The 26993-nt window shown below is 37.1% G+C and overlaps 1 protein-coding gene across 1 annotated transcript in view; it reads right to left on the bottom strand.

Moving 5' to 3' along the window:
• Nucleotides 1-212: 212 nt before the first annotated feature.
• The window catches only part of LOC131035269 (probable RNA-dependent RNA polymerase 1), a 163173-nt gene continuing 136392 nt past the window's right edge, over nucleotides 213-26993 (bottom strand). The window contains exon 4 of the mRNA XM_057966939.2: nucleotides 213-1514. Coding sequence (XP_057822922.2) covers nucleotides 717-1514 — 798 coding nt within the window. The 3' untranslated portion in view covers nucleotides 213-716. The remainder of the gene's footprint in view (nucleotides 1515-26993) is intronic.

Here is a 26993-nt window from a genome sequence, read left to right as displayed (position 1 = left end):
CATTAATTGATATGCCACTGCTCACATGCATAACAGATGATTCTGATAGCAAGCAGCTCTTGTAACCATAGAAACAAATAGCTATCCTCATCTTAGAATAATGGAAAGGAACATAATATGAGATCTTAGCTTTAAAGCATAGACCCAAAATGCTTGTAATAAAATATGAAATACACAGTAGTACAGAAAGGTAAAATAAGCTTAACCTAAAATGGAACATAAATACAAACACTTTTTGTTTATGAGAGAAACAAAAGGTTTTACAACGCAGTAAGAGAACTAAAGGAGTCTTTAGGAAGTATGATTTTTTTTAAACACATTTCCTCCATCAATATCTATACCAAACCCAGCTAATGTTCATATATACACACAACTTAAAGCTCAATTATTTATGAAGGCCTTTGAAAGGACCAACTCCTGAGAGTCCCGATTTTTACTAACATCATACGCTCATTCTTTATGACTGTTACTAAACCCTAATCTAATAATAATGGTTTAACTATAAAGTACCAGATACAAGGGAGGGACAGTAAAATAAATTACTCTAGGAGATCATCACTTTTATAACAGAAAAGGAACCCTGACATTTATTGTTCCACTCACTCCTAGGTGGGTAAATCAGCGGAGGGACAGTAAAATAATGGTGTGAGCATATCTACAGCTTGCAATTGAATCCTGCCTTCTGTACTATCTGTCAGGTAAAAAGGAGAAATTACCTATATAAGTCCACATCTCCTGCGGCGTTTAATTTGTAGTAGTTTGTCATATATAACCCATGGGAAACTTATAAAATGAGGGTTGTTCTCATCTCTGCCTTCATAATCTCCATGACCCCAGTAACTTGGGTGATATGTGACATAATACCAAGCAGATGCCTTTGCAAGATGTTTGTCATTAGAACCAATGTCTGCATCAATGTTGCCTTGAAAACATGCTCTAGTTTCCTTTCTAATCTGTTTTACTTCCAATAAAATAGTTTCCCTGAGATCTCCAAGCTTAATGCCATAATGTTTTGACAAGCTAATGATGTTTCCACTTACTATTTCTGCTTCGTACATAACTCCATACTGATACATTAATGTAGCCAACCTTGAGTCATAACAATTCTTATATTGTAATGCTTCCCAAAGATAATTCTCAAATCCTTCCACCTCCAAATCCTTGTCATATGCCTTCGTCGCAGCTTCCTTAGTGAATGAATTTATATGCATGGTCTTTGGTGCTATATTCTTTACTGCCCTGTAAAGTTTACCAGTAATTCGTTCTGATTCATAGATGGGTTTGTCTTCTTTCTCCATGAAATCAGGATATTCTTCTGGATTCAAGTTTGAAGGAATCTGTGCAGGAACCCCAGTCTTGGGAAAATCAACAGCTGTTGAGAAAAGCTTTGCTAACTCCAGACAATTTTTACTCCGAGCCATGTTTTGGTCTCGATCAGCAAATGCAGTGTGTCTATTGGCTATGATTCCCATGGTGTCATTAAGCATATAATCTGCAAAATACTGTTGAATCTCCTGTATCATTGAAGAAACTCACATTAGATAATCTGCACAATTATGGAAGGTGTGAACCAGCTATATGCACAGCATGTTAAAAATTAGTGCAAAAGGTACATCCAGTATATCCATTAACTCAAATAATTCTTCAGTAGAATGTATAACAATCCATCTAGATATTCAATATTATGAGCTATGTAGTTGTGGAACAATTAATATGATCCCCAAAAAATAATTAAAGATCATCTGCTGCAATGGTTGCCAAGAAACTCTCTAATCAAGAACCACAAGATGCATCTCAATGTGCGTCAATAAAATAAGCTGTCCTCTTGACAATAAAAGAAAAAGTTGACAAATATCAACAAAAATAGACTTTTGGTAAGAACTCATATGTTCCTTCAGCGAAAGACATTATTTGTCAATTGGCTAGGCCAACAAAAGGGATCTTTAATCCGTAAAGGCTCTCCATAACATGAAAATAGTTATATCATGTAGTTATAAGAGATGTACTAATGAAGAAGCATCCTAGAGGTTAAGGAATCATGCATTTGTCCAAAATGATTTGACTATTCCTTTCTTCTGTTTTAGTTTCTTGTGGAGTGTGAATTGATTGTTTTGGTCTAAGTTGTCGAATTGGAATCAGGTCCATATGGATACATGGTTATGGTATGTTGGTACAGCAAAAGAATTTTGGGGGACTGAATACATTTGGGTATGTCCATGCAAAAAATATATAAAAATCATAAATATATACATTAAAAATTAAATATTTCACTTATATATTAAAAAATGAATATAGTATCGGGGGTTCTTCCCATAGTGAGTTGGTTAAGTGGTGGTGGTGTTGTTGTGACCATCAAGGTTCAAACCCTTGTTGGGCCATTATGATCGCAGGCTTGTGCCTTTGCTGATCCAATGTGCTCACGGGTTTGAACCTTACCATTATTATATGGGGATGAGTTCCCCCATTTGTGACCTCACTGGTTCATAGCTCTAGGTCAAAAGCGTTTCACATGGAGAGCCAAAGGGCATGTCGTCTCAACATCATCGGCCACGTTAAAAAGTTTATAAGGCACTTTCTTTAAAAAAAATGAGTATATTAATATTTAATAATGCTATATAGCATATAAAAAATTCTAATTTATAAATTTTATATTTTTATTATATAATAATTAATATAAAATTTAATAAACAAGATACCAATATGATACATACTAATTTAAATTATAAAATTTTTAAAACTATTTAAACTTTATGGAATGGCTACACTTGACAATCACTAATTGTTGGGCCCCTTTATTGTGGACTTTATTCCAAGTCTCACTCTTGCGTAGATGGAAACATGGCATAAGAAACTAAGTTTCGCTCATGAGCCAAAAAATAAGACGCTTCTCCCAAAATGCACTATACTAGAGGAGAGGACCCAATAGTTGAGCACCCTAACTTTGCGCTTCTCAAAATCCTATGGGAAAATTTCAAATCACTCCCAATTTTTTGCAGCAACTTACTTGGCAAGTCCCCTACCTATATCTAAGGTTTCAAGGACACCATCAAATATGATGCCAAATCAGCATGCTTTTTGCCAAGGTGTCCAAAACAGCCCCCAAAAAAGGTGAGACCAATGATTGTGCAAAAGGAATGCCCATAGTTGTGCAGCTGATGTGGCATCACATGATTGGTTGCTTTTAACAACTATGGGTAGTCATCATCAGCAATGACAACTTCAAAGTCACAACTATTGGTGCCATGTTGTCAAAAAAATTGGACATTAAATCAACAAGTGTGGGTATTAAATCAACAACTACTGTCACAGCCATTGGAACCCACTCAAATACTGGGTCCTCTCCCCTAACATGGGAAAGAGACTAAAGGAAAATTGCTGCATACAAACAAATGTCCATACTCTTGGAAGTGGTTGCCTGTTCAACTTCTCGATTTCGAACTAAAACAATTCTATAAATGACAAAAAAACCTATCCATCGCTTATCTTTGCCACCACCCAATGTGTTCCAATTTGATCCTCCACCCCTCCTGTTATAAACTCCATTAATAATCAAAACATAAAAAAAATGTTTACAAACTTTTGTAAGGCTGTTGTGATAGGGGTTGGGCTGCTCTTGGTTTCCATAAGCTGCTTTGGCCTCATGGATGTTATTAGAAATCTTTCGTTCATTCATTTTTCATCTAAAACAAATATTCAAAACAAGTGCAATCAAAGACATTCAAGTTTTTCCATTTCTTTAGGGTTTTTTAGTTTTTGGAACAAAAAATATTGTTTAGGGTTTTGTAGAGGCCAATACACAAATAAGAAACCCTGCTTGATTATGTGTTGATTCCATGCAGATTCTAATTTCGAGATGTTTCATACTAGGATCAGCCCAGTTTTTGAGCAATTCAATAACATAGGTTTTGGTTTCCAATTTTGTGTATGTATCTTGGAGCCTAAGGAATCTACTTGGGTAACACAAAGAAAATTGGTCGAGACATTAGTGTCACATGGGCCCATAGGTTGAAGCAATATTATCTTTTAAGAAAAGTGTGAACCCTCGTGGAACCATGTACAACAAGACATTGGTTGTCACATGCTCCCACACATGCTAAGTGATGCAATGTAGGATCTAATCTATGCCTTGGAGAGAGGATATTTGAAGAAGTCATTTAGAGGTTGATAGGTGAAAAACAACAAAGACCTAGTTTGTTATGTCAAGTTGTGCAAAATGCTAGTTATGCACAAGTTGTGTTGTGACCTAATCACACATCACCCCATTCCAAATGGGGACCCCCTACTTTTTAGGCCCTCTTGGTCTTTTGGTTTTGTGTTTTTTGGTCTTTTCGTGGCAATCTCGTCAATCCTCTGAGTTCGCAAGTGTTTGGGGTTCAATTTGATCAAGTCTGGTTTTCGTTTGGGCAATTTTGGCTAAGTTCAGGGCTCGTTTTGTTAGTTTTGGGGTTTTTTCCTTCAGTCCTAGATTTTAGGGTTTTCCTTTTAGGGTTTTTGAAAAATGAACGTTGCATTGGAATTAAGACCCTTTTAGGAACATGCACGCGAAATTTGAGCAAATTCTGAGCAACTTTCTATTTTTAGAAAGCTCCTATTTTTTAGGAATTTCACTACCTCCCGGATTGGTCTAATTTTGTCAAAAATCAAACTTACTATTTTTAGTAAGTGCCTCTGCATCTCGTTTTGCACTAATCCTAACATTTTAAAACACTTTCTATTTTTGGAAAGTCTATTTGTGGCAGGTTCCTCAACGGGCAAAACTCTTGGCACTTAAGACTAAGCATTCTTGAACATTCCTAAATCCAGAAAGTCAAAAGCAGGCTAAGCAGACCAAAAATTGGCTATGTGGACATCCATTCCAGAAGTAGAAAGATTGAAAATCATCTAAGTATGGCAAAAATCACCTCAATTCCTAAAATGGCATCTTGAATTTAGAAATATTCAAATTTGAGTAAGTTTGGAGAAGAGCAAGGCAATTCCTTCATCAAAGTGAAAATTGTCAAATTCCATCACCAAGGCAAAATGTTGCCCATGTCCCAGGTAGGGTGCCAAATCCAAGTCCTCGTGGAAAAGTCTAAAATCACAAATTTCCTTCATCATGGCAATTTGGCACCCAAGTCAAGGAAAAGTTAAAAGTTATGAAATTCCACCATCAAGTCAAAATGGCGCCTAAGTGCTAGGTCTGGTGCTAAAACAACGTTGCCATGGAAAGTGTTAAAGAGCAAAAATTCCTCCTCCAAGTGAAAGTCAGGTGAAGAGGGTGCTAAAACTTTAATGTCAAGGAAAATCAAGAAAGTTGCAAATTCCTCCATGCTAGCAATTTGGTGGCGAGGGAAAATAATGGGTACTAGAAGGAGGTAGACAAGGAAAATGCTCAAATTGAAAAATTCCTTCATAGGCAAATTAGTGCCCAAGTGCTGAGCAGAGCGCTAAATTGACTTAGTCATGGAAAGATGAAAAGTGGAGAATTCCACCACTCAAGCATTTTGGCACCCAAGGAGGGAGAAGGGAACTAGAAGAGGGGGGTCGTGGAAAACCAAGAAATTGCAAAATTCCTTTCCAAAGGAAAAACAACGCCCATGCATAGAGGAGGGCACCAAAATGGTCAAGGCATGGAAAGTTTAAAAAATGCCAAATTCCATGGCATGGTGGAAATAGTGCCCAAGTGCATTGGAGGGCTCCAAATTCATGTTGCCAAGGATAAGTCAAAAAGTTGGAATTCCTCCTCCAAGGCAAAATAGTGCCCAGTTTGAAGTTAGGGCGCTAAAATCATAATGCCAAAGAAAACTTGAAAATCACAAAATTCCACCACAAGTGAAATGGTGCCTAGGGAAGGAGTAGGACGCCAAAATGGGTTGCTCATGGAAAGTTGACAAAATGCCAAATTCCTTGGCATAGGTGAAATAGTGCCAAGGAAGGTGATAGGTGCTAAGTTGAAGTTATGAAGCGAAAACATGTGGAAAGTGAAAAAGTCAAATTTCTACGCCCAAGTCAAGAAGAGAAAAATTTCCAAGGCATGGAAATTCAAGGGTCAAGGATGAATTGAAATAAAAAATCCCCTTGGGAAAAAAATTTTAAAATCCATTTTTAGGCATCAAATCACATCCAAATTTCAAAATTCTTTCAAATTTGGATTCGTACAAGAATTTTCTCTCTCCTGGGCCCTAGAACCCTATTTTGGGGAAGTTCCTAAAAAATAGGAGATGTTGGAAACTGATGAAGAATCTCCTCTAGAGCAAGGAAAGTTCAAAAAAGTTCAAGAAAATTCTTCCTAAGTCAAAGATTCTCTCTCCTGAAGTTTTCTCTCTCCTAGGGCTTTTTTTTTCACCAAGTGGATGGATTAAAAGAACCTTAAGTCAATCTTTCAAAAAAAAAATCCCTCCAAAATTAAAAAATTGGAAATGGCAACTTAAGAAAGAATATTCCAAATCATGATGCACAATTCAAAGCATTAAAACAAATTTCCATTTTGGAACTCAACTATGAAGGTGGAGCCTGTTTGCATGGCATGCTGAAAAGGAAACTGGTGCATCATTAAAACAACTGCCCAAAATGACCTTTGCCAACTTAGCAGCATGTTGGAGAAATTCTATATAAACGTGCAAGTGTAAATTCATTTCTCACGTGCGAAGTCGGAGAAAGAAAAGTTGGAGAGAAAGTGCAAAAGTTAGACTTGGACAATATTTTCAAGAAGCTTAGTTCGCGGAGAAATGACTGAATAAAGAAAAGAAACAGCTATCACCAAACAAGCACAAATAAAAGCGAAAATGAAGGGATTCCTTTCGGGATCCAAGATGGTGTCCAGGTGGAAAGAAATCAGCGACACAAATCTAGGGACATTCAACTTGGCTGCTTTCACAATCAAGATGTTTGGGATAGCCAGACATAATCTATCACCCACCGCTGCTAGGATTATCAAAAGCAGAATTGTTGTGGCAACAGGTTTTCCTCCATCTATTCAATGTTTGGAGTTGATCTTGGAATGCGCAAAACACTACAATATGAAGAGAAGGGCTATTCTAACAAAAAGTGGCAAGCTATTGGCCAACTTGATTCCGGAGGCTATTGGTGAAACCTTTGGAATTCCTTCACATCATTCCATGACCTACAAGACTATCAATGGAGCTAAGGTAGTATACGATGCAGGTCCTAATAGATGTGCAAAGATCATCAACAAGAGCTAGTTGCAAAAGCCTAGGCCTCACATCCCAAAAATGCCTAAGACGATCACCATTTTTGAATTCAAGTAGGAGTATGTGGATTTGATAATGATGTTAAGCAGGATACTGGGGTGTTCACATGCCATAAATTTTGAAGCATAGATTTTTTTCTACATTGGCGAAGTTATGAATGCCAATGGAATAGTGGACTGGGCCCGGTTAATCAGCCATTATGTGCATGAACAGCTGAAAGATTTGAAGGAGAAGACCCAATCCTTCTATATGAGTTCCTACGTGATTCATTCACTTGCAAGGATGGGTGGCTTCGATGGTTTGTCGGGAAAAGGAGTCATGGGCTGTGGTCCAGCATAGCATAGCTGAAATTTCATGAATGCTATCCCCAGCTGCACCTCTACAACACTAATTCTTTCAAATTGGTAAATGACACTTTTACTATGTACCTAACTAGATTTATGCAGAATGAACTTCACAAGAGAGTGTCGCCAGAAGCAGGGCTTTGGTACAGAAATTTGGGGCTACATTCCTACAGTTTCCAAAGTTCACTTATATCAAGACGCAGGGATTCACGTACCGGCCATATAAATTATCAAGGTATCCATCCGATAAACTAGTTCTGCTAGAGCTTATGAGGCAATTGACGACCTATGACCAAATTCAAAAGAAGAAAAGAAAGTTGTCTATTGAGTTCCCATTTGTTCTCGGTGATTATGTAGAAGTATGTCCAAACATGGCAACGGCTGAGAAAGAAGCAAAGGAATTGGCATTCTACTGCTTGGCATACTATACCTCCAGATCTCATTATGATCCATATCGTAAAATCAAGAAGGTTGTTGGATTTAAATTTGTGCATAAGTTTAACTTAGAAGATTACTGGGCAGCATAGTTGAACTACTCGGCAAAAGCAAAAACTCGCCAAGGCCTGAAAAAAAACTCGGGAAAAACTCAGCCAGAACTCGGCAAAAAAAATCCGCAAAAAACTTTGCAACTTAAAAAATTTCTTTAATTTAATTAGAAATGCATTTTTTTTGCAAAATTTAGTGAGGAGATGTAATATCCCCATTAATTTTTTTCACAAAGTTACATTCAACACAACACTTGTTAATGTTACGAAATGAAAACCAAATGCTGCTGAAAGTAACCCTTCCACTTTCTGATCACCGAGAGCCCAATCTGGGAGGGTGAGAGCATACAGAGTCGAGGGGATCATTAGATGCCAATATCTGAAAAATGATTACAATCTTCGGGCAGCAAGCTAGCCCCTTCCGCTTATACCGCGGGATATTAAAACAATGCAATCACTTGGCGGTAAACCAGCCAAGGGCAAGCCAAAGAATTGAAGAATGCAACCACCCAACCGCTTGTGCAGTGGGAGGACAAGAAATGGAAATTAATATCAACTCCACCGCTTATTCAGCAGGAGGACAATATTACAAACTCAAGATAGGCGGCCAAGCCAGCCTCTTCCACTTATGCAGTGGGAACCCAATAAGAAATCTGAAAGATAGCTTTCAGTACTACTGTCATAACCCCTCTTTGAACATTAGATTATTGTGATTAAATAAATATGATAATTAAAACATTTATTAATTAACATCTAATAATATTAGAAAATCGTCTCATTTATGAGACTTCACGATTTTCCTCTAAAGTGAGAGGGTTGTCATAACCCCACATCCAGGTGATGTAATTAATAATAGATTTTGTGATTCTTCATCATAATAATAAATTATCATTTATTATGTAATTAATTGAAAAATAATTTAATAATAAAATTAAGATACAAAAGAATACAAATAAAAATTAAATATAATTAATACACTTATTTGGTACTGGTCCATCAATCAGATCAGAACAGAACTGTTATTAAGACTTAGGCAAAACCAATAATGATATCTAATATTAATATTAAATGATTCCTATTATGAATTATATATCCTTAAGTAATAACTAATAGTTAATATTAAATGATTCCTATTACGAATTATATATGTATCCTTAAGTAATAGTGATTATTAATAACTGATTCTTATTATTATAAAATCCCGATTAATGTATTTGCATTAATAATTATTGGCATTCACGATTTGTTATGAATGGTTGCCATGGTTTGAGAAATGCGATGAAGGGAGAGGCAGCGACCTTTCAAAAGGGTCGCTGCCACTAAAAGACATGACACGTTGGTAGTGGTCTCTCCACCCACTATAGGAAGGATAAATACCTTCCAATAGACACGGGGGAAGGGAGGGGAATTTTTGGAAGATAGGAAGGTTGCCAGCAAGGGTTGATAGCGAAAAGGGTCAGCAATAGGTAAGCTTGCGTGGGAGTCAAGCATATAAATCTGATGATAATCTGTTATTAAATATACAGTAAGATACAGCATGTCTAGGATTAGATAATATGAAATAAATCGCAGCATAGATTTGGCAAGCAATTTCTAATGAATTCGTATTCAGTCAAAGTTGTCAAACTGAAATGATAATCATAAAACATAAGGATAAAGTAAATTATGAATTGATACATTGCTACAGGTTATTGATAAGTCTGGACTAAACATAATGACCCGTTTAATATCAATAACAGTGAACAAGAATAATGATTTACATTCATATGAATTTTCTTAATATAGGAGTCCGACAATGTCTTTAGGCAGAATTCAATAACAATATTAATATGGACAGCAAACAGTGGTAGACCAGATCTGACATGTGTCAGATCTGTCTGCCTTTACTAGCACTATATATATATATATATATATAAAAAGATGTTTGATCAAAAAAAATAATAATATAAGATCAATAAGAATTAGAAAGAACTCTTAGTAAATAGTCAATAAGAGGAATAACAAGATTAATTGTCTAATGAGGATCGTCTAAGGAGGAAAATACATAAGTACTTGTTAATAACCAATAAATTGAAAGACTTTATGTTTAGTCTCTCAATTAACCAATATTAGTATATTGAGATAGATTAATTATGTTAATCAGGTAGGGGACATTACAGAGGAATCCAGAGAGAGATTCATAGGGAATCTCTTAGAGACAATATATATATTGTAGAGGTTAACCATATGCATATGTTAGAGATAGAGAAGCTTGAGCACGGGTGGGATCTCTGCCAAGCTTTGAGAACATTAATGATTTCACTCATTAATAGAGATCCCAAATAGAGTCCTTAGAAGGACGACATCCTGGGTTGCTCCTAACTGAGAAACGTTTCTCAATAGAGGGTTGGGTCAATCTAGGTAAGGTCCAATTGAGTATTGTATCCTTTTTTATATAGATAACAATAAATTAGTTAATATTATTTGTTAAATATGTAGAATAACGTATAGCATTCTTTCTTTTATAATTGCACAAATAAATATATATGTTTAATTATCTTTCATATTGTTTGTGTACTAACGTTTGTTTGCAAGACTTGAATGCCAAATAATCCAATCCCCAACTGGGAACATTACAACTATTAATCAGCTTTACAAATTCATTATAGTGATTTCTAAATATAAGAAATATTACTAATCTAAGATAGGCGGCTAAGCCAACCTCTTCCACTTATGCAGTGGGACAGCAGAAAGCCAAAATGTTGTTGGTAGTACTACCAACCAACATTACAATAAATATGAAATTTGATAATCAAGTGCTTATTATGAGCTGACAACTGCAACAACACCTCTAGTCATCACCTAACCACCCAATCTACTCACACTTTCAAAAACACGCCCAAAATCCAACTTTCGAAAATCTGATATATATAACAGCAGGCTGGAAATGCATAACAAGCAACACTAATCCACACCAAAAATCTCATAACTCACTCAAACCCACTCAAATCACCCAAGAACACACTCAAACCAACAACAAGCATTGAGCGACCAAGTACGAACTGGAAAACAGCAGCAATATGACCCCAAACACTCAACACGCAACCCAAAGCACTCCCAGCATAAGGTATTTACAGCAGAAAGCTTCGACTTGCATAATAAAATTCAATACTCCAAGAAAACCAACGAAAACTTACAAGATGAATTGTCCATGACATAGGAGATGAATGAGCGAGTACCCAGAATGACCTGACGCACACACAAGGAGCTACAAACGAAAACACGCTTCAGCACACACCGCAACCAGCAACATGAACACTCGGAAAAACTCCAAAATATCTGAAATTGACACACAAATCTGCAACATTGTTCCTCAAATCTACTCCTCTAGATGAAGAGCAGTCACAAGCTCAATTAGTTGTTGTATTGAAAGCAAGAAACCAAGCGGTAGCTAGGAGGTATGCATTCCCCGAAGCTTCACTCCAAATTTTGGCAGCACTTCGTTATATTTTTCTTCATAGATGATGAATAAGAAGCCCAACCCTCTCATTTATAGATTTTGAAGGCTCAAATTCAAATTCAAATGCAAATGCCTCCAAATTCACCCAAATCACATGTCAAATCATTCCACTCACATTTGGCGATTTATGTCATTTCATTTCCTTCAAGTATATGGCGCCCAAGATGAAAATCCACCACCTAGTCTTCAAGTTCGAACTTTTCCCTTGGTCCACACTTTGCAACATAACAAACATTATAACTTAAGCACATTTTCATCCATATCGCCACTTTTGATATATATAATGCTTAAAAAATAATATTCATGAAATTGCACTTTGGCATCCAAAAAGAAGGTGAAATAATTCGCCCAAAAAGACTTAGAACAAAATTAATAATTTCTCCCTTCCTAGGTCGTCCATCCATAAAATAATCAAATATTAATACCTCATGCCTAAGGTATTAATATATTAAAATTACCTTCTCCTCAAATATTGATTATTGCCAAATTGAGTCGGAGACTGAAGTGTTGGAAATCACCAAAACTGAACTGAGTTGGGGCTCTGAACTGAACTACTAAAAATAGTCATTTTAGTTAATACAAGATCCTGCCAAAATAATACTGCCAGAAATAGCCACTGAGTTGAGCTACAGAATCCTTGCCAAGAATAGCACCAAAAAAATGCAGGTAGACCAACTGCTCAAATTGACTTGCCGAAAATAGCCATCTGAATAGGCCTACTAACATCCGGCTAAAAATAGTACTTACTAAAAATAGCATGCTGCTAAAAATATTAAGTGTTTCCAAAGTGATTTTAACCACATTCTGAGCAGCTGTCGCACTTACTAAAAATTGGAAGTCTGGAAAAAGTCACTCGATGCAGATGCATGTCGAACCATCCTAAAGCTCTCTGAAAACCCAGAAGGAATCCAGAATCCAAACTATCAAACTCCCACATATACCCCTTGAAAACACCAAAGAATCCTCCTAGAAAATAGGAAACCCTAATTTATGTCCCCGACTAGCCTACGGGCCTCCAAACTAGGCTAACAGCCAACAAAACTAATCACTACGGAGAAGGGGACATTACAGAAGATGCATCCAATGAGTCAATAAATGAGAACACAAAAGAAACAAGTTGAGTCTAGATATATTTGATTGATTTAAACGCAAATTGGGTACAAAATGGCATCCTCTTATGGAATGCCGGTGGTTGACAGATTGAAACAAAATGAAATAGCAAATTGTTTTTCTAAAACTAAAAGTAAATACTACATCAAAACGTTTTACATCTTCCTCTTCTTAGCTCTAGTGAAAAATAGGGGAGAGATAGAACTAGAGGGTCTAGTCCTAGGAGTCTGATGTGCCTCCTCCACCTCACCAAAATGAGGTTGAGCGTAGTACCCCTTGCAGGGGTCTGAGGGTGAGAGAGAGAGGTAGAGACATAGGTCTAGATCTTGGGGGAGAGAGGAGAGAGTGAGATAGAGAGTGGTAGAGAGAGGAGATGGAGGAAGAGTGATAGGAAGATAGATAGGTCTAGAATTCGAGGCAGATAAAGTGAGTGAGGTAGAGAGAGTGAGAGAATGCTAATAGGAGCCTACTGATTACTGAAATTTGACTGTCTAAAAATTAAAATATCTTCTAAAACCTAGAATTTGCATTATAACTCCTACAAATCTAAAACACTCTCAAACATCCTGCCAATATATACATGAAATATAACTTCAAGTATAAGAAAGGAAAAAGACATTGAAATATGACTTATGTTGATAGGAACCTACTAGTTACTGAAATTTGACTGTCTGAAAATTTAAAAGATCTTCTAAAACCTAGAATTTACCACTCTCAAACATCCTGCCAATATATAGATGAAATATAACTTAAAGTATAAGAAAGGAAAAAGACATATTGAAATGTGACTTATGCTGATAGGAGCCTACTAGTTACGGAAATTTGATTGTTTGAAAAATTTAAAAGATCTTCTAAAACCTAGAATTTGCATTACAACTCCTACAGATCTGAAACCACTCTCAAACATCCTGCCAATATATACATGAAATGTTACTTATACTTAAATGTTATATTTCATGTTGTAGTGCCATAAAATTGCAACCCTAGCAATTTTAACCACATTTGAGGTCCTCACATTGGCGACGACATCCTCCTTCCTAACCAAGACCCCTTTCCTGCATTTTCACCCTGGAAACCCTCCTTGTCTAGGCTTTGTTTCTGCCTTGGACCCTGTCCGGACCCAAAAATAGGGCAGGACAGGGGCGTGGCGCCCCTGTCCCCCCTAGGATAGGGGCATGGCACCCTTGTCCCCACTCCTTAGGGTGGCCCTAAGATGGGTCTGCCCGGTCCCCTATACTTAATTTGACCTTCGAGGTTTGCGCTCCTCTTTGTCGGCCTTCAATGAATGAAAATTAATCCTCCGAGCATGTATAAAAGGGAGTTGGTTTTCTAATTTGTATGAGCAAAGGGGATCATAAGCAAGCATAGGCAAAAATATACATCATCAAGCATTCAAGCATTCAAGTCTTCTTTATTCATCCATGGGAGCAATATTACAACATTCATTTGCAAGCATGTGTGTGTGTTAGGGTTTTGTAATGTTACATGCCATTTCATGCAACATTTGTGATTACATTCAAGAAGCAAAGCAATCATCATCGACAAATTGCAGATCTAGAAGGTATACAATTCCATTATTTACATTTCAATATTTGCAATTACTTTCTTTCAAGGTTGAATCCTCAACCGGGGTTTGACTAAGGCAAACCCCTATCCACAACCTTTATCCCCTTCTTTTCTGTGTGTAGATTGCAGGTGCACAACTGTACTTTCGGATTTGGACTCCATTTGCAGAGGCGAAAAAACCCTTTTCGTTTTGCGGATTTTTCGGAGGACCATGTACATTTTCGCCACAGTCCCGATGACTTTTCTCCAAATTTGCAAGGTAGATTCTTATCAATCTAATTAGTTCAGATCCGAAGTTACAACGCGATCCTAAATCGGTAGGTCCTCATTTCACTCATTTTCTCTCTTTTCCACATAGTCAACAAGTCAACTTTCCTATTTACAAAAGAGGGTAAAACACACTTCAACCCTTGCAATCCACTTGGAATTCACATCCTTGCCTCCCTTGGATTTAGATCTAGTGGATTCAAGCCCCTCTTTTGAATGTAAGTTTTTCCCAAGTGAAAATCATCCTAGTGACTTCCTTTCTCTCTCCTAGGTGGGGAGTCACTAGGGTTCAATTTTCCACTTTACACATGTATATATTCTATTGAAGAGAATGAGAGTGACATGAAAAAAATAGATAATTTTTTGACATGTTTGGGCCTTTTTTTTATGCAGCCGAGTTTTTTCCAAAGACTCGTCGAGTTTTTCTGAAAAACTCAGCGAGATTTTGTGCGAGTTCAAGTCGTAAATATTCGCAAAGCAAAAAAACTTGCGAGTTTTGAAAATCTCGCCTAGTACTCTACAAGTATTCCATCTATGCTGGGAAGGTGCCAAGGATGACCTTGAGGTCAAGAAGAAAATGTTTTCCAAGATACCCCTTGACACAATTAGGATAGGTGAAATAATGCAAGTTCTCAATCAGGTCAAAGAGGATTCGAACTTAATGCAACCAAAATTTGAAAAGGTGAAGGATCAACCCATTCAGCTTCCAGATTGGTCAGAACCTGAAATTGATGATCTGGACATTTTGGCCAGACCTGTTTTGAAATTCACTAGACATTGGGTTGATCGGCATATCAAGAAGTTGAAAGAAGGAAATGTCCACCTAAGCTACCAGTTGATGGGAAGTCTAAATTCCCATAGTGAAGCCACTGAAGGATCTTCACAAGCCCAGGCCGAGGAAGGAGAAGTTCAATAGAAAGAAGCTGAGCCTAGTAAAGGAAAGAGTGTTATGAAAAGGATAAGAACAAAAAGGAAGAAAGAAATGCAGTCGAAAATTCAGCAGGAAACCCAACAGAAAGAACCATACAAGAAAAGGGCAAGAATGGAAGGGATTCAATCGCCGACTAGCTCTTCTAGTGTGTGGGAGCTAGAAATGTTTTCCCAAGAAAATCCAGCAAATCCAACACAAGGCAATCTTTTTGACAACGCTCCACACAAGATGTTCTCAGTATCAGCGCTTCACACAGGCCAAACCAGCCAAGAATGCAAAGGCAAGAACTTTCCTCTCATCCAAAAGAGCCACATCAGGATAGTTTCATAGAGATATCCTTGAAGAAATGGAGGATACTTCACAGGAACATGTGCAGAAGGAGATTCATGATCAATTAGTTTCTGCTTCTGATTGGCTAAGAGATAGACTGAGGAAGGAACCGAAAAAGGAAATTGATCCAGTACGAGAATCGGAAGAACTTTTGAAGAGAATGGATCAACTAGCAAAGAAGAAGGTTGCTTGAAAGTTTTCCATGATCACGAAAGATGAGTTTGGATCCAGTACTCTACATTTAGTTGAGCCCGCGGCAGATAAGGACAGAAATGAAATTGCATCAAGTGATTATGTGATCAAGGAAATTGATTTGGGGCGCACTTCCACGACACGGGTTGTGGAAGACTTCAAAGGATCTTCCTTGGCTATGAAAGAGAAGATGCAGAAAATGAAAGAGAAGATGTAGGAGGCTGAAAAGTGAAAACATGGCCTTGTGTGAGTATATTAAAAGTTTCAAACATCTGCTTAGGGAGGCAGATCCGTCTTTTGTTCCTCCTCCCTCTCTTCCTAAAGAGGTCATTGATGACGTTGAAACAATCAGGGAGATAGCCCAGTATTCTAGGGAATGGGAGGAAGATGTCTTTGCTGCAGTTGGAAAATTCATTGAAGACTTGGCTCGACTTCACTCCATATTTGTTGACCTTCTAAATAGACTAGAAGTGGCGGATGGTCTATGGGAGAATGTTCACATTTATTAGGACCTGACCATTCCACAACTCAGAGCCCTTATGAAAGTTCCAAAGCAAGCGCTAATTGATGGAAAATTGATTCACGAGAATGAGATTTATGATTTTCCACGATGGTTTTACATCGTTTGCTTTGGAAAGGATATCTTTGAAAGGTTCAGCATGGCATCTTTAACTTTAAAAGACTCAATTAGAAGGGTACATGAAAAAATTATCAGTGTGATTGAGGCATTGTTCGCGAAAAAACTGAATGAAGGCGGAGTCACAGTGAACTTCTTGAGAGCCCAGTTGCATGAATTCTTCTTTGTAGGGTCATTTTCCAAGGAACATTTTGAGAATGTTTCTTCGTTTTCCAGCACAATGAAGAAAACACGAGAAATGGTGGTAGAATGGGAGAATCTTCTTTCCAAAAGCGAAGAGGAAATTACTTTGATAGAATTCAAAATTGAAAGTGCACGAAGTGTCTCCATAGGAGAATTGGAGGCTGTCATTGTCAAATTCATCACGTATGCCATTTGATGCAGGAGCATCCCCGATTCATAGCAATCTTGCATCAACCAAAAACATTTTCCTTTTTGTTTTGCTTTTTGTTTGCAGTTTCAGCATTTATTTCTGTGTGTCTCGGTTTTGGCTCACCAGATCCTGTGGAGTTGGATTCTACTTGAAGACTTGATAATCTTTCTTATTTCCAAACCGCATCGCATTTGGATCATTTTCCGACAAGTTATCGTTATCGGTTTCCTTGATAGTTTCCTGTTACCAGTTGACAGTTCTTGTTACCGGTTGCCTGGACCTATTTTTGGTGATCTACTAGAACCCCTTCCGAAGCTTCTACAACCTTGGGTGTTGATTCCAATGTTTCTTGGCATGTGGCAGACCTTTTCCCGTGATGTACACTTCATCCTTTAGATTTTCTAGAGGAATCTCTTGGCGGAGGCCGACCTTGTTGGTTTTATACGTTAGGTCTTGTTCTTTGGGTTTTGATCCCTTTTTGGGCCGACCGGATCCCCTTGGAGCGTATATATAATTGGAATTGCGCATTAGAATGTAATAATCAAACAATCAAGTAGTTAGACTGAACGTAGAAGATAGATCTTAAGACTGAATGTCCCGGTTGTGACCAATTCTGTATTTTGAGCATGTTCTAACAGGCTCGTGAGTCAGTTTCTGTAACCCGGTTGTTACCGGTTGGTTGTAATCAGTTTTCATGTTATAATTCAATATGTTCTGCATTGCCTCCATCATATCTTTGTGTTTCTATTGTGTTTACTCTTGCTAACTGGTCCGGATTGATCTCTTTGAGGTCCCTCCTAACCGGTGACTGCTTCACCATTAATGAGAAAGACAACGGTCGTCCGTTCTTGGACAAGAATCTTTTGGTCTAGTGGTGGCGCACTTATTGCTGGAATATTTTGACCAAGTGGTGGCCCGGTCAATGCATGTTGAATTTATGAAGCATCTTTTGCATACAAATACCACATTTATGATTTAACGGCAGATTCCTTTTGCATGTTGCCATCGCATGGGAGAATGATGGGCATTTATGTCTGCATGAACATTTTTTGCATGGGGAATGTTCATTGTATGTTGGGCGAACTTGATGTAAGTGGTGCATTTAATGCACAAATGGATGCCATTTTGGGTATGTTTGAATTAATTGTATATGGGCTTAATGGGCATTAATTGTTGATTCCCACCTTGTTGCATCATGTGTGGGGAATATTTGGGGAAAAACCCTAATTAGGGTTTGCATGTAGACTTGGCATGAAGCCTATATAAAGGCGTGAGGCCCCTCGTTTGTAGAGGAGGAGAGATTTATTCTGAGATTGTTGGTATAAGTTTTGAAGCAGCTAACTTAATACATTGTTCAATTTGTTGGTGTATTCTTGTGTTGTTTTATGACTTGCATGGTCTCACTCTCTTCACTTAGATTAGATTTGCTTCAAAGTTGTTAGATGAACGGGATTTGATGAGATTGTTTATAGTGTAGACTCTCGCTCATACCCTTGGTTGGTAGCTGAATGTTATCAACTGTTAAGGTTAGTCTGATCTTTTTCTACGTGGAAACTTAACTTCGATCATTGGGTGGACATTGTTCATTGATGGTGTTCATTGGTGGTCTGAAAATATTTCACACAGCCTTTGAAGATTGCACTGCCTCTGCGTAGTTGTCTCCTAGTGGCAAAGTAGAGTGTAGTTTGGTCTCACTTGAGTAATCCCTATCTCCTTGTTCTTAGCTCTAGATTAAGTTAGGCTAGATTTCTAAACCCTTCCCTATTTACTTTTTGCAAATTTTAAACCCAAAAATCCTAAAAAAGAGCTCCCGTCAATAAATCATTCGCGAGTTAAATTCCTTGAAGTTACAAAATTGTCTAATCTTCTTTGAGTGTATGTAAGGCCCCTTGGATTACTATTATATTACATCAACCAACCGAGTCACGTCCATTGCATGAAGGATCCTTGGAGTCGATTGTCTGAACTTCTCCCAATCTTAGCTTACAATCCCACTTTGATCAAGAGAGAGTAAGGTGACCATTGGTAACAATATTCTATGTTAGATGTCGTCCAAAAAAACACATCAACAACTTGCACATAAAGATGTTCTAGAAATGGCTAGAGAATTATCGGATGAAAATTTAAGTGTCATGAGATCTTAGAGCTTCATTATAGACCAATGGTAGAAAATGGACTTTTAATTCCAACACCTATGGGAAGATCAAACAAAATTGTGTCAACATAAAGATGGACATTTACCATTTGTAGAAGTTGCCTAAGTTGAGGCTGAATTTATTGCTGAAGCTAAAACACAACAATGAGTAGACGTCAAGGCTGAACAAGTAATAGGAATAGTTGATATTAAACAAGTGGATAGATTGTAACACAAAAAGTCTATAATTTGTTGAACATTTGTTGGTTGCATAGAATAAGCTACGGGTTTCATACATTTTAGAAAGTCCAATAGGGTGTGTAATTCTTTTCTCATAAATAAAGACCACGTTTTTCTCAAATTCTTTATAGTTCTTTTGTCTTTTGTACTCTCATTGTGTAATTTTGTACAACTATGAGTAATTTGTTCATTTGACTAGCTTACCTTTTGAATCATTTGGAATTAGAGAAAGAGCAGAGTCCTATGAGTGAGAGTTATGTAAACTCCATAACAGAGTGCATTTTGTGCATGTTGCATCATAGGTGGACCAAAGGAGCTATGGCTCATTGAAGAAGAAGACAAGTAGGAAAAATCAAGTGACTAGAGGACCACGCTTGGCAAACCTTGCTGATATGATTATATACCTTTCGGTGAGGCTTGATGTCATGGAGATCACGTAGAGAAGAGGAGTGGTCATAACAATTTATGACATCAATGAGTACGAGAGGGATGATATTGCCAATAAAAAGCTGTATGTCTTGAGTTTCAAGACGAAATCACTGCAAAAAATTAATTTACAAGTGACATATGAGAGCCAAAAACAAGTTGAGGCTTGAATCGCAAACCTACTCAAGAAGCTTGAATTCTAAAGAGTTAATAGACTAGATAATGAAGATGGATAAATACTATTTGAAGCAATCGAGAATCCCCAATGAATCAAAAATGAAAGCACAAAGTAGAAGGGTCATGCCACCTTGTGGTGGGATTTTGTGCAAAGACACTACATTAGAAGAAATAAGTAGAAGATCTCTCAAGTTGCACATGATGGTCGCTATGCTTATAGGAAAGATTATGCCATCAAACTACACTTTTGACTTGTTCAAAAGCCTTTAGAATTTGAGCCAAGAGGAGACGCCAATGAAGGAGCACATAGAAGATGTAATGTCCCCTCTAGGACTAGGTAGTTGGCAACCGTTAGCCTAACCTTTGGTTCCCCCTAGGCTAATGTGTTTTCTTAGGGGGACTCTTGCCTTCTGTGTGCCATTGCAGTACCTTTCCTTAGTTCTATATGGTTGGTTTCGAGCTTGGGCCTCAATGTGTTATTTGGTGATGTTTTTATATATGATTTCAGACTGTCGGTTTGAGCTCCACATTTCTTGGAGCTCACATTTATTTATAATTTTATAGTAAGTTACCATTTTTATAGCTCAGTAAAACTTCCTCATTGTCAACAGCACCCCGACACCTTCCGTTTCGCAATTGCTGATCCATTGCCTTTTCCACAATTTAATGGGGTGAATTTTTAATTAAATGCTAAGTTTTTAATGTTATGTATCTTTAGCATTTAATTATTTGATTTTTTTAATGTGACTTTGGTTTGTGCACCCAAATTAAGGAAAATGAAATATTTCGTTATTTTAATAAAGTGTGAATGTTGTGTAGGCATGGCGATTTAGCGAGACAAGGGATTAAAATATTAAAATTATTTCTCCATGTTTGCATTGAGTTTTGGGAAAATAAAATTCGTTGCATTGTTATGTGTGCATGAATATTTTGAAGGAATATTGCAGGGTTTTCTACAGAAGCTCTTAGAAGATGAAATCCTTCCTTCGGATCATCATCTTCAAAGGTGAAAGACCCTTCCAGGGTGATTACTAGTAGTTTGTTTCCAAAGGGTATGCTTGGTTTCTCAAAAATGGTGATTCTGTGAAGTTTTTAGTTGTCAAGGTTAGAGTAGAATGAAGATATTTTCGGTTTTCTTATAGCAAGTAATGTCTGGTGTGAGTTTGAAGAGTTTGCAGGTATTTCATAGGGTTGAAAGTAAGATTGCAGTCATTTTGATGTATGGCCATATAGTGTTTCGAATGTTTCAGACTTCATGCTTGGGTCAATTGGGTTTTGCACAGTGTGTAATCTGGGTGCTCTTTCCCTTGATTATCTAAATGTTTGATGCCATCTTCCTGCTTGCACTAGCTGTTAAATCTAGGTAGAGGAATTACTTTGCACAACCTGAAATATCCCTAGCCAATTTTTTTTTGAAATTTTTGATCAACTTAATTACAACAACTATATGAGTGATCAATTAGTTCTGAGAAAAAGTATTTGATTTGCTGAAGCAACTCTAACCAGAATGGCACCGTGTGGATGAGCATTGGTCAGAGGATCTTAGTTGCTTATGAAAAGAACTCTAACCAGTATGGCGCCGGGATGGCGAGCATTGGTCAGAGGATCTTAAAACAGATGCTTATGCAGAAAACTCTAACCAGCATGGCGCCGAGATGGCGAGCATTGGTCAGAGGATCCCCTATTCTAAAACTGGAATGGGAACTCTACGCCAAGTATGTGCTACCCACTCCAAACGGACAGGGGCGACCATATGACGGAGTGAAAACTAAAATGCTTGATTGATTAGTAATGCAGAAACTGAAAACACTCAACACCCGGAATGTGCTTTCCGACCCAAGAAGGGAGAGTAGCTACCATAGGGTGGAGGATTAACTTATTACAACAACTTAAATGAGTTTGAGAACTACAACTAGAAATGAAGCATGATACCAAGACTGCCAGTACTACTGTCAGCCTTTACAAAGAGTGGATTCTTCTTGTTCAAATCTTGTAGAATTTATAAGGGATCACATTACATTATGGAGAGCCATTATGAACTTAAGTGGCAATACAAAATCCAATAGCTTCAAAGATCAATATACTGGATCTTCCGATTCCTGTTACAAATCTGCACATTAAATTCATAAACAGCAGTCTATAGGACTACTTCACATGCTCATATTCTTCTCATATAACCTCCAAATGATCAGAAATCAGATGCAATAACCCTTATTAATGGAGATGCTTAAGACAAGACAAAGAACCCAACCCAAAAACCATGCATACAACCTGCACTAATTCCAATGCACTCCCAAATGGTACGGTATAGCAGAAAGGTACGATTTGCTCTCAAAAATTAATGCAAGCTTCTAAAATGCTACAAACTTAGGAAATGCAACGCCTAGGACAAACAAATGCAATGGGCTGATACCCAGAATGATATTTTTGGTGTTTTCTGTTTTATGAATGAAAACATGCAGTCGCGGATTCCTGGATGCAGAAGACTGAATACACTACAATGCTTAAATGATTAATAATGCAATATTCTGAAGATAAACTACTATCAAATGCAATACATAGAGATTAAATCACCACTAGTTGTTGTCTTTCAAACAAGAAGCGATGCCTGTGCTAGAAGGCCTTCATTCCTTGAAGCAAATCCCAGAGCCAGACGGCAGCCAGACAAAATTCTGCAAAAAGATCCCTCCATGATGCACAAGACTCCAATATATAGATTCCTTGAACTCCACGAAACCCTAAATGCAACTTCACCTCAAACCCTAATCTCACCTTCAACATGGCGTCCCATCTTTCCTAGCGCAAAAGTCAAGGTATTTAATAAAGTCTTCACCTTGGTAAGTCACGCCTTGGTTTTGACTTTGGCTTAGGACAAAAAAATATTAAATCTACTCCATGAAAGCGCCACCCTTAGAAACCCCCTTTTAAGTTGTCATTAAGTCATTTGACTAGGCCAAGGGGTAAAATAACATTATAATTATAATGTTATTTAAAATTGCAATTACTTGACTTCTCCACCTTGCATTCTGGAGCTCGAATCTGTCTACGCCCTTTTGAGTCGACTGAACAAGAAAAGGAGATTGTCTGATGTCACCTGGATACTGCCAAAAATAGAACTTACTAAAAATAGTAAATTCTAAGAATTGCCTCGAAAGCAGAGATGAATATACTGTTGCGAAGCTCTCTGAGCAACCAGAAAGAAGCCGCCAAGGAAAACACCCAACATGAACAAAGTCCTCCTCAAAAATAGGAAACCCTAATTATACCTTCTGACTGGCCTCCGAGTTTCCAAACAAAAGACCAACGGTCGCAGAGAAAATCAGGTCCAAGAAGGGGACATTACACAACCCTTCACTTTCTGCAGTTGCAATGTAAAGAACCCATCTTTTGGGTTGACTTGAGCAAAGCGGGAAAAACTTTTTATGCATACTGTTTATATGGTTTTGTAAGGCCCTGGTGAGTAGGAAGTGTGAGTTTTAGGACTCATTTCAGGTCTTCTGAAATTTTCTTTCTTGGTTGACCCTTCATGCTAGATGCCTTATGGTTTGGAGTGTGTTATGAGTTTATAAAATTATTTCTGTTGCAGGAGGTTGCCTTACTAATTCTGAAAATGGACGCTATTGCCTAGAAAATCACCAGCAGGTGAGGGTTTTTGGTTTGAATGTCTTTAGAGAGACTAGTGAATATATTACAAGATCGCCCCTGTTCATGGTTACTGCCCAGCTGCATACTGTCAGTACATTTTGGTCTGATTTTGTTGTTTAACAGTTAAAAAATTGCCTTTGGCAAGAAAATTGAAGTATTTTGGACAGCTAATTGTTGCTTTATGATGTGTAGAAGAGACTTAGGTGTGATACACTGCCTATAGAGGTTAATTCTTCGGTCAAAATAGTGCCTTTCAGTGCTGCTGTAACTCTCTATTTGATATGTTATTTTGTATCAGATCTGCGAATTAATGGAAAGTTGCATGTCAAGATGGACATCAGATCTGGTTGATTCTTCGGTCAAAATTGTGCCTATAGATGGATGAATTAAGTTGCATGTCAACTTGGACATCCCAATATGTTGAAGCATCAACATGTAACATGTATCAAGCCTTTGCATGTAGAGGTCAAATTGCCTAAGTGTCTAAAACAACTCTTGAGAAGTGTCATTGGTTAATAGCATATGGCACGGTTAACACTTATCCATTCAACATGATAGCTCTTCCATGAGACCACTTCAAAATGTCCCATGGTATCTCTGGTGCAATACAACATTTTGGAGTCTTGGCGATGTTTTTTCCACGATGTAACATCAAAGTAAAATGTTGTCTCTGCCATGACACCTCAAAAAATATAACATGGTGTCTATGGTTGTTACATGCATCATTACAAGACTTGGACCTGCCTTGGAATCTTTTTGCTGATTTTGAGTTCAACCCAAAGTAGGAAAATTTTGAAAAATCAAAGGATCATGAAACATAGAGAATTTTTAAGGATTTAAAGATTTTATTACGCACCATATAAAAAAGATGTCAATATCTAAGTAGTAACGATCCAAAATCAGATCTATCAAGATAGTGAATTGGCTAACATAGTAGGTTTGTCACTATTGCTTATTCTTGAAGACTTCCTATTGACAAAGATAAGACATAAGATTCCATTCCTCAAGGAAAAAATTGGATTTGAAAATATGACCATGTAGGTTTTTAATGAGTAGGATTAAATTTTTCAACAAGCAAGATAGCAATAAGATGGCCATATTTTTATATCTTCAAAGAATTTAAAGCTTTTATTATGCACAGAAGAAAACATAATCACAACTAAAACTTGTGAGAAAAATCACCACACAGTTTGCAAGGACTCGCATTTGTGTTTGGTACAAAGGAACATGAGTTCCAAAAAAAGTTTGACGGTTTTTATTCAAGAGGCCACATTTTTGCTCAAGGAAGTCCTATTTCCAAAAGGTGTTCATGAATTTGCTTACAAACTAGAGCACACAATTGCTATTTCGCAATTTGCTATCAAGTGTCCATTTGATATGTTATTTTGTATCAGATCTGCGAATTAATGGAAAGTTGCATGTCAAGTTGGACATCAGATCCGGTTGATTCTTCAGTCAAAATTGTGCCTATAGATGGATGAATTAAGTTGCATGTCAAGTTGCACATCCTAATATGTTGAAGCATCAACATGTAACATGTATCATGCCTTTGCATGTACAGGTTAAATTGCCTAAGTGTTCTAAAACAACTCTTGAGAAGTGTCATTGGTTAATAACACATGGCACGGTTAGCACTTATCCATTCAACATGATAGCTCTTCCATGATACCACTTCAAAATGTCCCATGGTATCTCTGATGCAATACAACATTTTGGTGTCTTGGCGATGTTTTTTCCACAATGTCGCATCAAAGTAAAATGATGTCTCTACCATGACACCTCAAAAAATATAACATGGTGTCTATGGTTGTTACATGCATCATTACAAGACTTGGACCTGCCTTGGAATCTTTTTACTGATTTTGAGTTCAATCCAAAGTAGGAAAATTTTGAAAAATCAAAGGATCATGAAATATAGAGAATTTTTAAGGATTTAAAGCTTTTATTATGCACCACATAAAAAAAATGTCCATATCTAAGTAGTAACGATCCAAAATCAGATCTATCAAGATAGTGAATTGGCTAACATAGTAGGTTTGTCACTATTGCTTATTCTTGAAGACTTCCTATTGACAAAGATAAGACATAAGATTCCATTCCTCAAGGAAAAAATTGGATTTGAAAATATTACCATGTAGGCTTTTAATGACTAGGATTAAATTTTTCAACAAGCAAGATAGCAATAAGATGGCCATATTTTCATATCTTCAAAGAGTTTAAAGCTTTTATTATGCACAGAAGAAAACATAATCACAACTAAAACTTGTGACAAAAATCACCACACAGTTTGCAAGGATTCGCATTTGTGTTTGGTACAAAAGAACATGAGTTCCAAAAAAAGTTTGACGTTTTTTATTCAAGAGGCCACATTTTTGCTCAAGGAAGTCCTATTTCCAAAAGGTGTTCATGAATTTGCTTACAAACTAGAACACACAATTGCTATTTCGCAATTTGCTATCAAGTGTCCATTTGATATGTTATTTTGTATCAGATCTGCGAATTAATGGAAAGTTGCATGTCAAGTTGGACATCAGATCTGGTTGATTCTTCAGTCAAAATTGTGCCTATAGATGGATGAATTAAGTTGCATGTCAAGTTGGACATCCTAATATGTTGAAGCATCAACATGTAACATGTATCATGCCTTTGCATGTAGAGGTTAAATTGCCTAAGTGTGTCTAAAACAACTCTTGAGAAGTGTCATTGGTTAATAACACATGGCACGGTTAACACTTATCCATTCAACATGATAACTCTTCCATGATACCACTTCAAAATGGCCCATGGCATCTCTGGTGCAATACAACATTTTGGTGTCTTGGCGATGTTTTTCCACAATGTCACATCAAAGTAAAATGTTGTCTCTGCCATGACACCTCAAAAAATATAACATGGTGTCTATGGTTGTTACATGCATCATTACAAGACTTGGACCTGCCTTGGAATCTTTTTGCTGATTTTGAGTTCAACCCAAAGTAGGAAAATTTTGAAAAATCAAAGGATCATGAAATATAGAGAATTTTTAAGGATTTTTTATTACGCACCATATAAAAAAGATGTCCATATCTAAGTAGTAATGATCCAAAATCAGATCTATCAAGATAGTGAATTGGCTAACATAGCAGGTTTGTCACTATTGTTTATTCTTGAAGACTTCCTATTGACAAAGATAAGACATAAGATTCCATTCCTCAAGGAAAAAATTGGATTTGAAAATATGACCATGTAGGTTTTTAATGAGTAGGATTAAATTTTTCAACAAGCAAGATAGCAATAAGATGGCCATATTTTCATATCTTCAAAGAATTTAAAGCTTTTATTATGCACAGAAGAAAACATAATCACAACTAAAACTTGTGGCAAAAAATCACCACACAGTTTGCAAGGATTCACATTTGTGTTTGGTACAAAGGAACATGAGTTCCAAAAAAAGTTTGACGTTTTTTA

Source organism: Cryptomeria japonica, chromosome 2 (genome assembly GCF_030272615.1).
Source record: "Cryptomeria japonica chromosome 2, Sugi_1.0, whole genome shotgun sequence".
NCBI classification, from domain to species: domain Eukaryota; kingdom Viridiplantae; phylum Streptophyta; class Pinopsida; order Cupressales; family Cupressaceae; genus Cryptomeria; species Cryptomeria japonica.
This window is presented reverse-complemented; position numbering and strand designations above follow the sequence as displayed.